Source organism: Dermacentor silvarum, chromosome 5 (assembly GCF_013339745.2).
Source record: "Dermacentor silvarum isolate Dsil-2018 chromosome 5, BIME_Dsil_1.4, whole genome shotgun sequence".
Classification (NCBI taxonomy): domain Eukaryota; kingdom Metazoa; phylum Arthropoda; class Arachnida; order Ixodida; family Ixodidae; genus Dermacentor; species Dermacentor silvarum.
Genome location: NC_051158.1, coordinates 78,692,699 through 78,710,287, shown reverse-complemented (window position 1 = coordinate 78,710,287; position 17,589 = coordinate 78,692,699). Strand labels below are relative to the sequence as shown.

Genomic DNA, 17,589 nt, shown 5'->3' with positions numbered 1-17,589 from the left:
CCATAATACCATAAACTTTTACAGCCTCTAATTACTCTTACGATAATGTCCACTCGCAAGAAGAGATCACACTGCATTCGGAAGTAAACAGACTCAATGGAGCGTCTCTCGTGATTTTTTGCTGCATAAAAAGCACCCAGATATGTGAAAATATCCCAATTGTACAGACACATCACCAATGCTGGTGACTTCGTTGGGGGTGTAACTTAAACGGGAAAGTTTCGCCTGCATTTTCTATGTTATCAATGGACATTACTCCGGCAGAAAAATGTAAACAGTACCTTGAAATAAAAATATGCTAGTTTGAACTAATTCAGCGCATCAACAGCTGCTGAAACCACAGTGTACAGGCATGTTTGCATTCCAACCCCACTGGAACGCAGTCATCAGAGCTGGTAAATTGAACATGTGACCTCTGCTCAACCACAGAATGTACCACAGCCCATAAGTCCCTCCAGTAGGTACTAGGCATTCTTAGTGTGGTGTACAGAAGATCCTTGAACACGCTACAAAATCATGGGTTCACAATACACATGCACAGAATTCTATGAAGAGCTTTATGGGTCATGTGCGCATACTATCATTTAGATTTAGATTGCGAGCTTTACGTGGTTATCGTGGCTAGTGCAACAACATGACGGCGCCAGAGTCATCCACTTCAACCCGAATTCAGCCTTGTTACTAGTTCTTTGCCGCGACAGCAAAACATAAATGGTAAAATCAGCTTCTGCGAAGTGTCCCCCTTTTTTGAGAACAATGTATCGGCAACATTTTGTCATCATTATTGAGATCAGCTGTCCTAAGGCTGCCAGGCCCAACAAAAGATGCCGCCATTGTCACAACACTGCTTCGACTTCTATATATACCAGAGGTGCCACAGCCTTGGGCATAGGCCCTCCATTCTCCATGTGAAACACTCTACTAAAATTCTCATCGAGGACATGTGTATGGTGAGGCCATGACAATTTTGTGTGCGCATGTGTAAACAGTCAAAACACTGTACTGAAATTGCCTAACAGCTAATGCTTTCGTACCTGACGTTCACCATGTCGGCAGGGGTACCGACAAAGCCGCCAGTGGCGCCCGCAACACCGGCAACGAAGACCTTCTGGTAGAACTTCATATTCTCGCCCGGCTTAACCAGGTACTGCCGAATGACCTCGTACATGCCGAACCGTGTCGTTGAGTAGGTCAACTGCAGCATGACAACAATTGTGCCTGGAACCCCACGACGAGTTAACAGTGATCTTTACTTTTTAAGCAGACACTACTATTCAGGATACATACTGAGGCTTTGCTACGGCCGACTCTGAAGAAGAGTGTGCTTAGGTGTGCTGTTTTCAACGATTACAGGCCCATTCTCAATGCCTTTTGGCAAAATTAGAATTAGACTGCAAATAATATTTTCAGTGATTTTATTTAACTTGATTTGCACCGAATAAATATCAAATTAGGTTCACAAGCATTTGTTAGGAAGGTAATGAAGATACAGAACATCAATGTTTCCCTCAATCTGGAAAACACTGGAAAGTCCCGAGTGTTCAATAGCCCGGGTAATGGCCAGAGATATATTGCATGGAGAATGCCATAAACGCACATGCTGTCAGAGAGAATTCTTATGCATTTTGCCTGACCTATTTTATCTACTGACTCCATATATAGCTCCCAGCAAACAAAACAAAATGAGTGCACATTGGTAGTGCACCACCGCTGTCCTGCACATTATGACACAGTTTGAAATGATTTACACACAAAGCACATCTAAACAGAAATGAAATGTTCAGGCCCAGCTCCAAATGACTAGATGTTTATGTCATTAAATTTTTATGCGGTCTACAATGCTGTTGAAGTGTTCATAAATTGTCTTTACAAGAACCAACCTGTCGCAGTATAGACGCGCTGAGCCCATTGTACATGGCCAGCACACCCTGGTGACGGACGATGGTCACCGTGCTGCCCACCAGGCTGACGCGTCCCACTGACTGCGTCTGCAAATGCACCTGCGGAGGAGGGTGAGCGTGCATAGATTAGTGAACTCTCACATTTTACTTCAGTGCTGTGTACCCCGCTGATGGTAATGGATCTTCGTTGAGCGCTAGTGCCACCAGTGGACTTAATAGCATGTTCCTTTCTTGTCCTTTTCCTGTTCTCTGTGATTCCTCTGTCTTCCTCTCTTCTGCCCTTTCTATTCCCTCGACTTCTGAAGGCAGTTGGCTGATTCCTCTGATACATCTGCCAGATAGGCAAATTTGTCGTCACTTTGAGTGAGTGCCCTTTGTCATTAGTGTCCTTTGCAGGCTGTCACACGGAAAGGCATAGTGAGGCACTCGCAGTAGAATTATCTTGCCAGTAAGTACATTAGTTGAACTCATTTCGATGCATCCAAGTGTGTAGCCTCAAGAGCAGTGCTTATAAAATAATTAAAATAACACTCATGTAGGACTGGCACTATTTTTTAAACTACTGTTTTTTTGATTTCATACAAAACGTCACCGTGTCTTCTGCAATGGAAAACGCCCTGCTCATCATAGATGCAAAGCTGTCTTGTCTTGCAACAACTATTAAAAACACTATGCTTGACAATAACGCAGCATTATTTTGCAAACATTCTCTACAAATGACGAATTATAATGTGTCTAATGATTTACAGATTGACACTGCTATTAACAACAAATTACGCTCTCCTCTCCTATGGAGCAGCGTGCCACAGAAGTGAAACTTAAGGCATCAAAGGGAACTTGCTCAAAGTGTCCCTTATTTTGCCTGTGTGACTAGGGCACATTTTTTTTTTATTAAAGTCACCTCAAGTAATAATAAAGGTCGCAGTTTCACCCAAAAGGTGGAGCAATGTTAGCGATAGCAAAGTATTACACAACTACAATAAGTAAGCTTTGCAGTTTTATCGGCTGTATAAGTTGCAGTAAATATTCGCTTACTAATTAAATTAACAAGCATGGTGCTATGCGCACACAGGCAAACGTTAGCAGATCTCACTCGATGACCACAAACACTCGCTGTCACAATGCTGGCACAATGAAGAGCGCAAACAGGGGGAGTGAACCATTCTGCTACATCAGGCTTCAATGGATCTCCGAAAGTTGAGATAATGTGACCTCTAGCACTATGCACCCGGGAGCTCAGCACACATGCAGCCACCAGCCATCTCAGCTTGGCCTACTTTTGCATCCGCCAGAGATTACCTCCAAGATAGGGTGTCGGCGGTGTACGTTCTCAGCAGCTCGGAAAGCCATTCACAGTCTGGCATTTCAGCACCAAATTTTGCATAAAATTAATATATCCTACATGTGTTTCCAAACAATCAGGCTTTTCCTCACTCTTTAGAATTTTTTTTCGGGAGGATTTGTTGCAAGGCATATATGGAGAGTAAAGGAAAACCTAACGATCACAGCTGTTTACACACGTTTTTCACACAGATGAGAATTACACTTAAAAACGATCATACCTGTTAAGTGTAATCCTCATCTGTTATGAGAAGTGCGTGGTTGAGATTCTACAACTTCCAAAACCTAAGTCAGCACTCCTTTGAGGAACACTGCATTGTTGGTGATGAACGGGCTTGGCTCGACAACCACCACGACAAACCTTGAGCAGGTCGAGGGGGTGTGTGAAGCAGGCAGCCATGGATCCCGCCAGACCCCCGAAGTACCACCGGGCCAGACGCACCTCCTTACGAGGCGGGGCAGCCCCAGGAAGCTGCTGCCTTTGCGTCGCCATTCTGGAGGGATCCATTAGACAGAGGCAGAGGAACGCATTAGACAAAAAATAGGGCAATGTATTAAAAAAGCCAATTGCAACGAAAAACTGCACCTCGTAGGAATCCTAGTTTTAGATAACGTACAGTGGATGCATCAAAAAAACCTAGCAAATGTAAACTTTTTTCATACTGAAACTAAAAAAAAAGAATGGTGCCATTATCGCTTTCTGGAAGTGATGAATGACCCAGAACATGCAGCTCCTCGGGGTGGCCTCCACGATTGGGCGCTGACCACGGCACGCTGAAAAATCTCGGAGGCTACATGCTGGAATTTACGTCGTTTCCACTAACAACCAGGGGCACAGGTCAATAGCTTAGTAACGGTAAGAGCGAAACGCGGCAAATGGCAGTTTGTTGTTTAAACCTACCGCTACATGCACTCAGTAGCCAGTGTGCTCCCTCTGCCGGTTGGCGTGCTATTACAAAAGTTCGGTTTCTTTTTGAACACACCTCGTATGTCCTTGCACATACTATGAAAACATACTTTTGCCACCAATAATTTCCCAGCCCGAAATTTCTTACTTCGATTGGCTTTTCATTGCGAGCAGTGTAAATTGGTTCGAGCAACTGTAAAGCAAGGGCACAGATACGACGCAGTTTCAAACCCAACAAAAGCAAACCATCACAAAAGAAGAATATTTTTCTTGTTTTTCTTAATGCATATAACTGCAGAATCACCTGTACAGGAAACATTTTTCTGCACTCTAAAATGACGCTTGCACATCCGCTGCACACATTATATCCCTCGGGAATGTTTTTGCCATCAGGACTGGGGAGGTACAGCTGCAGGCGATCTCGTTCCGCTGCCAACAGGTGTTGCATATGCCGACGACAATCAAAAGAAAATAGTCGGCAAGCTCATCTGGCGCATGGCAGCTGCCAGCTTGAGACAAACAAGTCAGCGTTTCTTTTGTTCACACAACTGTAGAGTAATGGCTTCGGGTCTTCATTTATATCCATGATCTAATGAGAACTAAAACGATAATGAAGTAAACGTACAGAGCTCAGCAATCCAAAGGCGATAAATCGAACCGCATGGCAGCCGGCGCTTTTTGCTCCACCGGTGAACACTGGGGGGTGAAATGCAGTCACACTGCGTCACAAAGGCTCTCGCTTTCATCGTTTACCACAATAGGTCAGCTCGGTGCATATACCCAGTGCCCATTGGTGGCACAACAAGAACCAGTCGCCAAGCGGGCCAATTATCGCGTTTGAATCGCTGAGAACGGTACATTTACGAGGTGTGCAAATTTTGAAGCCTCTCATTAAAAGTGCTGGTCTTATTCTAGGCCAATGTCCTCAAACTTTTTGTTGGATCTTTTTCGGTTGTAAACAGAAAGGTGAAACTACTTCTCTCAGCCTGTTTTGCCCTGATGCTCAAACTTCATACTAAATCGTAAAAACACTTGTTCTTATTTAACTTTGTCCCAATCCTGAGTGGAAGTCTGTCGCTAAAGTTTCTTTATCCCAATCTGCGTGTTGATATGCATCCAACTCATTAACAGAGTAATTTACATAACAATGGCTACATTTGCAGTCTTTTTTTTTTGGTGTACTTTTCATCTGCTGTTTAGTATCTGAAAGTGGCACCTGGGCTACAGGACATCATAGTGACAGGCTCCAGATGAATTTTGCCTACCTGGAATTCTTTTAATGCGCCCTTAAATCTAGTTACACGTTTTTAGCATTCTGGCCCCATATGAGTATGCAGACAGCAGCTGGGAATCATTATTATGATTAATGTTGAAGCAAGTACTTGTTTATGTGTAAGGTAGTTCAGAAGCACTTTGCCATTCGAAAGCTGGCATCGGCTTAGCGATTCGTAGTGCCTCGAGCAAACTCTCATGACCTCATGAGTTTTCTATGTGAGCTGTTCATCTAACTCTCGCTCCATAAGAAATGTTCAAGCCAACAAAATACCTTATGTTCTGATTTTCACACACTTAACTCTCACGTTTTCCTTTTAACTGATTGCTGGTTACTTGGAGGCTACGTTTACACTTTCTTGTACCACCTTTCATGTTCTACCGTTTCCTTTCTTTTTAAATTCTTCTTTTTTAATTTTTTGCATTACACAAGTGCACCCTCACCAAAACCTCCGCTGCAGATTGGCACTTTCAGAAATAAATGAATGCATGAAGGAATCAATCAATATTGTGCTATTCTCCGGAATACTGCAGCCACATTGCCACCACAGTACAGCCTATCATTGTAGTAGAGTTGGGTATGAAGTGCTGTTTACTGGGACAGTTGGTTCATACTGTAAGTTGGGAAAACCAGCAAAAAAAAATTCAGACACAAACGTGAAGGAAAGAAGAGACATCACAACGCTGGAATAGCAACTGACATATACGGTATTTGAAAAAATGGGTCAATCCTCGAACATCAAACTATCGACGCATGCGCAATGCTCTTAGCAAGCTACTAATATCTTTAAACTGATGAACACACCATTTTGCTCTTTCTATTTCTACTTCCTTATGTTCAAAGCTCCGCCTTTTAGGAAAGCTATCTCTTTATCGCTCAGAGAGATCGAAGGAACACTGATGCATTTTCCTTCTTCTTGTACACTGGTATGAAACGCCTCAAGTATTCTTCTTTCGGTATGAAATGTTGACAGTTTGCCGCCATCAAGCAGTGTTATGGGCTTTACTCACCATCTAAGTGGATTGATTTCCATGCTGCTTATATCAAAACTGAGCATGAAGAAACAACAATGGAGTGAAAGGGAACAAGACACAAATGCTTCTTCACAAATGTGTGTCAAAGCTGTCCTTATCACGAAGCGTGGGGACCGAAGGGCATTAAAGAAATAACGAAAACGGCACAGATAACATGTGAAGGCAAGTGCTTTATCTGTCCAGCTATCAACTGAAGGGCTTGCACTACCTCGACCCAGTGAACCACATGGCAGCGTGATAGAATGCAAACTCCCTAGTTTCTGTTATCTTGACATATTACTTTGTTTTGTTCATTTATATAAAAGTTGGGCTTCTGAAACAAAAGCCACCGGGTGGACATCAGCTACCCCATCTCCATCCCATTTTCTTTTTCATCCCTTTTTCTCCTGCCCAGTAGTGCGAGAAAACTTTTGTCCGTTCACTCATATGACAACAAAAGCTTTCTTGTGGATCAGATTAAGGTGTTCAATGTCTCAAAGCACATCAGATATGTTGAAATAAGGACATGATGAAGATGACAGCAACAATAGGGCGAAGAGGGATGCTGTAGCATGCGCTCTGAATTCATTTTCACCCCTTGGAGTTCCTTATTGTGCACCTAAATCTATGTATACGAGCATTTTAGTACTCAGCCCCATTGAAATGTGGCTGCTGCGGCCAGGACTCAAATCCAAGAAACACCCGTGGAAGGCTATGGCCACTGAGCCACCAGAGTGAGTCCACAAGCTTTCTGGAGTTTACTCGAGAATCTCGGATTGCTGCCTACATACCCTCGGACACAGTGTTCTTGCTGCAAGGGCCAACTACCCTCTCGATTGCTGTACCACCTACGGCTGGGAGTGGCTTTACAAACGCTTTGTTTCTGCCCTAGAATGGCTACATGTGGCTGCTGTCAATGCGGGAAAACTAACAAGCATATATGTCTGTAGTTGATACGACTTTTAAATGGTAGATTATCATTGAACAACTCGCTATCTGTTTCTTCTTTGGCTGAAAAGGACTATTAGCCAACTGAGCACTGCAATTTGTCATGTAAGAAATGTTCACTTCTTTAAGTAAACCAAGTGAAGGGCCAAAATTGAGATTTCTGCCGCACATGGTTTCTTAAAGGTGTGTTTAGCGTTAAAGAAAATGGTGGTACGTGTGCATGTGTCTGGTAACATAACACTTGTACAATTGACATTCCTCTGCTTTGTACCGGTAAGAGTACTAATGCCTATATAAATAATCCAAGTGTAAGGGAACTGATGCACCAAGTTTTCAACTGAACGTCCAGGCTGCCTCGAGGATAATACCAGTTTCAGTGCAGAATTAAAAAAAAATCTCCATCCCATAAAATATTTTGTAGTAAATTGAAGATATTAATACCACGCTCATTCACTAAAAGGTCATGAATATACATCACCTTAAGCCAAACTCTACACAATTCATATTCAGTCCTCCGACTAACGATCCCTTCGGACTTAATATTGAAATAAAACAGCAGCACTGCCCTAACCGACAAGCAGTGACAAGCTTTCTTGAGTTTGAGATTAAAACATGCAAGATCAAGGTAGATACAACAATACACAGTTACATACTGTTGGATCTACAGCTCTAGCAAGTATTCATGCGTGCGAATTACACTGTTTCAACTGGCAGCACGCTGTAGCGCTTGCTCACTGGAAAAAGTGATATTTTATCGCTTGGTCTTAAGATTACCACAATACATGTGAACTTGTGCATCCTGAGTTTATCTCAGCTGATAAGATAAGGATATGACATAGCAGTATTTCCACAAGAAGCCTCAATGGATACACAAAAAAAGAGTGCTAGATACGGCGCTTGAATTGAGCAAGGATGTTAACTGCTGATTACCTTTGAGTGGTTAAGTTCTCGCCATGCTTATTATATGCATTCCAGCTGCACTAACATGCGGCTGATGTATATCACTTCTCAACTGGTTTCAACATGAATGCCAGTTATGAATGTCTTATGTGCAAAATTACACACCTGCTGTGAGAGATAACATAGCAAAATGCTTCATGGAAAATAGTTTTTCGATGGCAGATCGGTTCTGCCGATAACTGTCCGCTGCTTAAAGAACTGAACGAATTAGGATACGTTTGGAATCAGGAAGAGACTTGCAGTTTGATGAATACATTAGTGAATAAATTTATGGCAAGGCCACAAAGATCTGTCAGATTTAGTTCCAAAATGACCTATATTATTCCTGCTTTGCAGGACTAATTTGCATAACTGAGAATGGCACACATGACTGACACAACTAGCACGAATGACAGCAGGACAGTGTAACAAGCCTGTCATGTCTGTTTATACGCTGATTGTTGTCAGGTGATTGCTTTTATGCCCTGATTTATACTTAGAAGGCGATGATGCGAAAGCCATGCAATTATTGTGTTCATATATGTCTCACTCGGCATGTTTCGCAGTGCAGTTATATTTGATCGGCGACGCTCACTACAGAACAACTACCTTATATATTACAACTTGTGGACTTAACGTTACGTAAAATCTTGTAGTATTTGTGCACATTTGTGCTGCCCGAATGTGATGTAATATGTTTTGGTCCACAGCGGAAGTGGTGTGCTGAGGCCACTGTTCCAAGAAATGTGTCACTGCGCCTGCCCACTTAAGGAAGCGTTGTGAAGGAGTCAAAACAATGTCAACTGAACAATCGAACTGCACATCTAAACGGAACACTGTACGTTGCAGATACAGTTTCTGGAATCCAAGAAGCACTTCAAACCTTCTTCTCAGGATGGAAGAGCATGCCAAAAAGACTGTCTTCTACATGGATGTAAGCGCAATGTTTTGGTTGGCAGCGTTACAGCCAGTGTAGTGGGTGTAATCCATTAAAAGGCAACACACTGCAAACACGCTTGATGGAACACTTCAATAATTAGCTATGGAATAGCCATAAACACTACAGCAGGATGTTGGGCAAGTTAGCTAGTGTACTATATTTCGTTGCAGCACTAAAAGACACAGATGTAGACAAAAAACAGACGTCTTGGGATTTTTGGCTGCGACGTCTTGCACTACAATATTATATGTTACCAAAGCAGCAGTTTTGGTAGCAAAAATTTTTTCAAATTCGCTGACGGCATGAGTGAGTGACAATAAAGGAATACAAATTTACTGCTGGCGCAGAGCAACGTCCTGTTTGCCATATTTTAATCTTCTAAATCAGTTTTGATTGCTTGGTTTTAAAATATTTGATAAAAGTAGAATATTTATTCTTTGCATTTTGTAATATTGCTTAACTGCTTTATATTAGAGGTGGGCGAATACAAACTTTTTCAAGTACAAATCAAATATGAATATTCAAGCACAGACGCTTATATTACCTGAAAGAATATTTATTTCGGTACAGTTATGTACCACTCTTGTATTGACTAGTGCAAAAAAAAGAACACTATCAGGGACAAAGGATCAGCTTTAAATATAAGATCACTACTTGTGATTAAAAAGAACAGGCCTTGGTTTTTTCTATCTATTGCCATCTTTTACCATGGAAGGCAAGCTGGCTTACACACTTGTGTATGGGTTTTCAGCTTTCTGAACAGCCTTGCACACCGTCCATTGTTATCTTGTTTATGTGAAATAAATATTATAATATTAACTTGAGAATCTAATTGCATACAATATTTTTTTTAAGAATGAATGGCTGCTGTGTAACTTTCCAAAGACGCTAAGTAAATTATGGATGCCGGAAAAGGCTTGAAGATGTGGAAAAAGAATAAAAGGTGCTGAAGGGACTTGTGTGCCATAGACACATGTAAAAGGGCAGGATGCAAGGAAAACATCACAGGTTGTCATGTAAAAGATAAAACTGATACATGGCTAGAATGGCAATACAGTCGACTCCCACTAATTCGACCTTGGTTAATTTGACTTTTCATTTACTTTGAACGCACAGGCAAAGTCCCGGCGTGGAACTATACATCGCTGTAGAAAAAAAAACTTGCAGAGTTTGGACATGAAAGCCTGCCACTTCGGTTAATTCGAACCCAACCTGTACCGCCTCATGCGTGCAGCGTTTACTAAAAGCTTGAAAACACAAGCGATTCGGCAGATGGCACTACTGGTTCGCTAGGCGGCCGTGACGGTAGCAATGTGTCCTGCAATGATGACGACGACTTGCACTGTGCCTTGGGCAGACATGTCTCCTTTGGGGATTTTGTCAACGCCAATAACAGTATTGAGATCTGCGGGCTGCTGGCCATCGATGACATGTATAGTTAATGCAATTAAATGGAGAATGAGACATCCACACAATCGTATCAGTTGCTACAAAGGAAGCCCATACGGGTTCCTCGAAAGAAAAGCCTGGTAGTTGAAGATAAATTCGTCCTGGTCTGGGACGAACTTCTCTCCACCTAGCGGGTTTCCACTGAACTATTACGTAATAGTTATTGTAATACTGCATTGAAGTAGTCTGTCAGCAGCGACAGACAACTTTAAGGAATAAAAAAAATTTGAGTTCGTTCATTTCGCCGCTATTTGGTAATTCAATCTTTCACGTAATTCGAACGAATTTTGCAGTCCCACAAGGGTCGAAACTATAACTCGAAATAACACACTACAAGCAAAAGTCAGAATTTGTCATGTAGGCATCCACCGCGAAACGATAAACAAAGCTTGCAGCACTAATTTCGTTCCTGCATTGCTCCAAACACTTTTGGCATTGTTCACTTCTCCTCACTTGCAATATTTTGTTTAGCAGATATTAAACAGTAATCCAACTGTAACATTTGGTAGTTGCAAACGAATTGGTTTGTTTCAAATATTCGAAAATACCGAACAGCTCTTTTTGCATAAAAGTAAGAATAATTAGTGTGTAGCATATGATTTGTATTCGAGACTTCTAATATTTGCCCACCCCCTACTCTAAATCTAAACACCCTCCCCATCTCAATCATCCGACGTAAACTGGAGTGCTCAGTTTCAAGAAAGCGCACTAGCTATTTCACATCCTAAATTAAATTAAGAGCATCGGTGCGAGTGCTGGCAGCCGCAGGTTAAAGAGAGAAGCCCAGGTGTGCTCCGATTCCAAAATAGCATGGCATCTGCTGCAACGAACGTGCATCAGCTGCCAAGACATTCATCCGAGTACAATCAAGCGTTCCAAAGCTGTGACCCTGGCACTTGGCAATGCTGAAGAAAGATTTCGAAGTGCAATCAAGAGTAGATGACAGTAACATATACTTAATATTGGCGATTTTGTAATATTGTTTTACTATCCAAACGGTGCAATGCACAGATGTCTAGTCGAGCATCGTTGCCCTCACTCTACGCAACATTGAGCAGACACCGTGTCAATTTGTAGAAACAACAGAGCGTTTGCCTGCACGGGCCGTCAAGACGTGCTGCATCGCGAGATCACGCAAGGAAGAACATGCAAATAAACGCCGCGCGCAACTTGCCGGTTCTCTCGACACAAGCAAGGTCGAACCAAGTGTTCTCCGCACCGGTCCAGGAGGCTTTCCCCGTGTCAACTAAAGAGTGACTCGCGGGAAATGCTACAACAGTTTATCGCCTTTTATCCGTTTTATCATAGCAGGGCGACTTATCGCGGCCCCGTCAGACCACGAGGACGGAAGTCGTGCATCTCGCGCGCCGTTGAAAGAGGAGACAGAAATTTGTCAACCTGGCAGCTTGCCGCCAACACTCGACGATGAACACAAGTACACAAGGACACGCAGACTCACAAAATGCAGTCGCGCACCGTGCACGCCGGTCCGGAGTTAATCGCCAAATCAGGACATCAGAACGAGCATGACGTTTAGATCCCGGTCTTCTCCCGTTTTTTTCAAGTCGCGGCCACTATGCTAAGAAAGTAACTATTCTGACGACTCTGCGATGGCCTCAAAGGTCGCGCGGGGAAGGTGATTGTCAAACCCGCTCCGCCTGTGACGTCCAGTGAACGCAAGCGTTATTGACGTGTTGGTTTCGCGACCGCTGCAGCTCTTTCCTCGTGAGGGCGAGAATCGTTACGCGAGAGAAGAGAAAGCAGCCTTCCTTGGCGCAGAAAACCGGCATAACAGGGCCCTGTCTTCAGGGTTTCCCTCACCTTCGGGCGATGCAAGAGCGCAGGAGGAAAGGAGCGCTTCACGCTCGCGCGATGCAGTAACCACTGATTACGGCAATTTTTTTCCTTCTCCAAGAGCCGCAGGAAAACTCTGCGCCGGCATTTCGAAAGCCACCGGATGGAAGAGCGCCGCAGCGCAGCGGCAGAGCGCTACGGCTGTGGCTTTGGACGGCCACCAACGGCTAGTCGATCATCATCAGCAGTTTCTTTGGGATTTCGGTTTCAGTTACAGGTTTCCATGGAGGAAAGAATGCAGGTAGACACCGTAATGCAGGGTTTCAGGCGTGCGTCTAAATGTCGTACAAAAATCCCTCACGTGACCAGATCCTAGGCACCTAGGGACACGATCATTTAGGGACTTTTGAGAAGGCGCGATGGTGGCGCCAAGTGACGACGGCATGGGATGGCGTGTTCGTTCTCGGCGTGATCGTTCTCTGGCCCGCGCCGACCGCGCGTTGTTCAACATTGCGTGTGTGATTGTGCTTGCGTTGCTTGTGTATTGGTTGTAGGTTCTGTGTTACTTGGCGGAAAGCCGTGAGTAGTGCTTGTGTGGCAGTGCGGCTTTGGCCTCGGTGAGCTCTGGCAATACATAACCTGCGTTGTGTGATCCGTGTTCCTTGACAATGCGGAGGTGGTGACGATTGAAATGTCGAAGTGGCGTAGCGCCTCGGCAGTGCAGTTCAGCGAACCGCGTCCGCCTTTGCATAACGGACGTCGAGAGATGTGCTGCGCTCTACAAGTCATAAAAATGTGACTGCGTCGACCGCCCACGGTTCAGCGCTGAATGTGTGGTTCAAGTACTGTGCTTGAAACGAATGGCGCAGCTGTGGTGGCAGAACGCCATGAGGCCTCAGTTCGTGCTCTGTGCTTGAAACGAGTGGTGCAGCTGTGGTGGCAGACCGCCGTGAAATCCGTGCTGTGCAGACGCTCGAAATATCCAATTCACGTCGGCGTCTTGGCAACGGCCAGTTCGCGAACCGGCGCCCTGGAGCGGCGCCTCTGTGCCCACCCTATTCGGTAGCATCGACGCAATAATATTTACGTAACCAGTCCTTGCTTGACAGACGCCGATGGCGAAGGTGCTGCGATATGCTGCCGGCCAGCTTTGCAGTTTTTCTCACATTAAAAACATGTAGCATATATACATGCCTAGCATGTGTTATAAGACAATGTCTACCATGAGACGATTGTCAGGAGTGCCCCAGTACTGCTCCCAATCTGGCATTCCACGCTTTGCATGCCCTCAGTAATCATGATGACAATGTGGGCCCATTTTCTTCAAAGTGAGTTGCTATTCTGTTTGCAAAATGGGGAGGCTAGCTAAGCTGGTCTGTTCTTTGTGTTTTGTCAATTTGATGACAAATTATTGGCAATGTTATTTTAAGGTGCTTTTAAAAGATGTTAAGCCTACCAAGAAATTACACCAGTGGCAGTGTTCTTTGGTGGTGACAGAAAAGTGAAACTGCAGACGACCAAGTTGGTCATGCCCGCATTTTTGCAAAATTTAAGAGCAATGTTGGCACCCACAACCTTACAACTGTGATTGAGCCATGGATGGCCACATGCTTTCTGCACAAATTATAGGCCCTTACGCAACATCAGTGAAGAGCCAACAGACCAACGTACTGTGTTCCCTTCAACCTAGGCAGTCTACAGTTCATTGTTGTCGCAACAGCTGATCGCCCCGCAAATTCACAGCCTGTGCCTTCTGCTGCTACTACGGTCAACTCGTCACCCGTGCACAACACTTCTAGTTGCCCTAGTGGTAGTGCCGTTGCTTCTAAATATTGAGTAACCACACATTGTAGGCTACAAGGGCATTGTTGCACTGCATCTCATCTCCATGTGTGTTGTGTTGCTGTTTGCATACATGTCCTTGTTTGATAAGTGCTCTGAATTTTTTTCGCTGCTGCAATGTCTTGACTGCACTGTGGCAGTGTTGTATGTACTATCGATTAACCTCCATATACACAAGTGCTTTGATCATCAATCTTCAAAAATGCAACCTTCATGCTGCTCCTTCCTTCACAAGAAAGCTTACATATTAAACATTATTCTTGCCCCAACTAAAATTGGTAGGTTCAATTTGGTCACCTCACCAGACATATCTAATCCGCATTCTTGAGTATAGCCAAAACTGTGCTGCACGTTTAATCGCCAGGGATTGCAACCAATATTTGAGCGTATCTAACATTATGTTGTCATTGTCACTACCATCCTTGGAATCATGCCAGAATGTAGTGTCGCTTTGTCTGCTACATAAAATCATTCATAGTGAGCAGTCGTCCACCTTGCCTCTTGTTTGTCCATCCCACACATCTAGGTGCTTGCACAATCGCCTTAGCGTCCAGCACATTTTTGGTCGAACTAATGCCTTTGACTTGTGTGCTTTGCCACGTGCCATTAGGCATTGGAATGGTCTTCTCAATAACATTGCTGACATTAACAATACTGTAACCTTCAGACAAAAAATCAGTATGTTTGGGTAGTGTTCAAGTGGTTTCTATTTCTGGTGTATGTAACTTTTTTTATGTAATTATGCAATCGTACTATTCACTGTATAACCCAGCTTTCTAAGTAGAATTTTACTTCACGATTTTATAATTTGTTATCTTTAATTTATTGCGTTGATCTTGTGTCGCTGTTTATATTTCTAACGTTGTATAACTTTTTCGCTCCTTTGTTATGCGATGCCCTCCCCCCTCCACGCAATACTCCTTCTGGAGCCTGTGACGTAGATGAATACATAAACCAGATGGCACTACTGTTTCTTGTGAAATCAAAATTGTGTATATTGTTGTGGTTTTACCAATAGAAGCTCTAAATCGTAAATTGTTCTCCTGCAATGCCGGCAACGTATCCATAACAGGCCAGTTGTGTATATTGCCTAGAATTATCGTTCTTAGACCCTGAAAAGTGTGGAATATCCTATCTTCCTGTCTGTCCGGGTCTTTATCCATTTTTCCGTAAACTTGGGTCACTGGGTAATCCATGGTATAAGGGGTAGAGCACTGGGGCTGTTGTGCTGAGGACACCCAGTTTGAAACAAAAATAGGTCCCGAGGTATGGGCCGGGCCGCTCATCAATGACAAAAAAAATTTCTTAGGTGCTGGGCAGATTCGAATCGAATGTCAAGCACCGACTTAGCGGCAACCCTGCTAACAGGCGTAGCATGTCCAGAGGGACTCGTGAGAGAGGAGCCCAGCTCATACATGACTGATCTCTGTGGTGGCAATACAATGTCTCTACATTGTTTCAATGCTATCGTATTAGCATCGGCATCATCGTGAATGGGTTGTGCCAGAATTTTCTTTCTAAATTTATTCGCCTGTACCTATGTGCCACAGCTGAGCTTCTATCTCAACATTAGTCGATCTCAACTGAAGTAATGTATATATAGCCTTAGCTATAATTTCTAATGAGCATGACTGATTCTCACCAAGAGTTACAGCCACTTCAATTCCTTCACAATCTGCACCTGCATTATCAAATATGTTATAGTGAAGTGAGTCTGCCACAACTGAGGATCGAACATGTTTTCAGTTTCAAGCAAACCATGCCAGTCATTTTCATGAAAGTGGCATTACAGAATTCACAGGCATTCAATTGCACAATGCATGCTTATAGGCAATTTTATATTCAGTTCATGGCAGTTGCCATCCTGGGCTGTCGTAATCTAAATTTTGTGCATAGTGACGTCAAGTTTACTTAATCCTGGAATGTTAAAAACACCTGTGCACTGACTCTAGGTTGTTACAGCCAGAAAAATGGGTATGTGAGCAGCCATGGTGAGGGCGCCCCAAAGCTCCAGTAAATATGATGCCTGCATGCGCTCACCCCCCTCCCCCCCTTTCACCATTCAGTGCAGAGTAGGGAAAACTGCGTCATTTGCAACTGAACAGAAGTTACAAAAAAAGAGTTCCACAGAAAAATTTACTCTATTTTTCATTAATTGTACATAATGACGGAAATCTGCAGTCAGGCATTCCACTCACTAAGGCACATGGAAACAAAACAAGAAAACAAAAATGAGTAGCTCATGAAAAATTAAGCCCTCGAACATGCAATATACATCCATCACCTGTGCACCATCAGCCCGATTACAACTTTTCTATTACTGTGCAAATATAGCTGTAGCCATTTGCCTTTGCACACTCAACTTCTTTCAGTGGTTTATGGGTTCAATTTATCAGATATCTTTAGTGGCACACCTAATTTCCTTTTTTTTTTTTTTTTGAGAAGCTCAATCACCACATACCTGTGATGCCTTGTTTCCCAAGCACCAAATAATGCCAGCAACCTCATCACGTTATCATGGCAATCTCTTAAAAGTCACAATTTTATTTGGTCGTTTTGACAAGAGTGCCAAGATGATTAAACCTGAATTGCACTGAATCCTTCTATATAATCTCAACTCTTTCCTTGATCGGCACCAGTATATCAAGCTTTAAGTTGACAACTTGAAGCATCACTTTCATATTCTTCAGGATAGGTAGGTTATCTTTATGTTTGCTTGGATTGTTACACATTATTGATGGCAAGCGCCATGAACACTTCCATATTTTGCGAGAACTTTCATTTTTCAACTTCTATTTCATCAGTGACTCCACCACACCTACTGGTGTGATAGTTTTCTTTGCATGCAAGGAGTATGTTATACTTTCACAAGCATCATCCAAATGTGGTTCACGTTCAAGGCATTCACCAGACATGGTAAAGCAACATTTGGCGGCAGTTGCAGCAAATAGAGCAATGTAACAGTCGAAAAAGCAACCAAACTGTGATTGTACAGCAAAATCCCATATTTGCGGCTACTCTGACGCCATTGCTGTAATATAATATGTAGAAAACAGACAGCCTAAGCTAATGATCAAAGAACTGCTCAGTGACAACAGAAATTCAGACATGTGATCAAACAACCGCTCAGTGATCCACAGATCCAGACGTGATGCTGCAGCAACTGTGGAATTCCTTTAACGTGTTTTCACAGTACACCACTGTGCACAAGACATCTAACACTATAGGGTATACCATGTGGG

The 17,589-nt window shown here is 43.3% G+C and overlaps 1 protein-coding gene across 10 annotated transcripts in view; it reads right to left on the bottom strand.

Moving 5' to 3' along the window:
- Window positions 1-17,589, bottom strand: part of LOC119453516 (mitochondrial dicarboxylate carrier-like) — a 70,736-nt gene that overhangs the window by 32,246 nt on the left and 20,901 nt on the right. For 5 of the 10 annotated variants that reach the window (XM_049668208.1, XM_049668212.1, XM_049668210.1 and 2 more), the window contains exon 5: window positions 1,035-1,105. The exons of 2 other annotated variants lie outside the window; for them this stretch is intronic. In XM_049668208.1, coding sequence (XP_049524165.1) covers window positions 1,035-1,105 — 71 coding nt within the window. Of the gene's footprint in view, window positions 1-1,034; window positions 1,196-1,880; window positions 2,001-3,603; window positions 3,752-17,589 lie in introns of those variants that run through there. 3 more of the 10 variants (XM_037715560.2, XM_049668211.1, XM_049668213.1) reach the window with 3 other exon arrangements.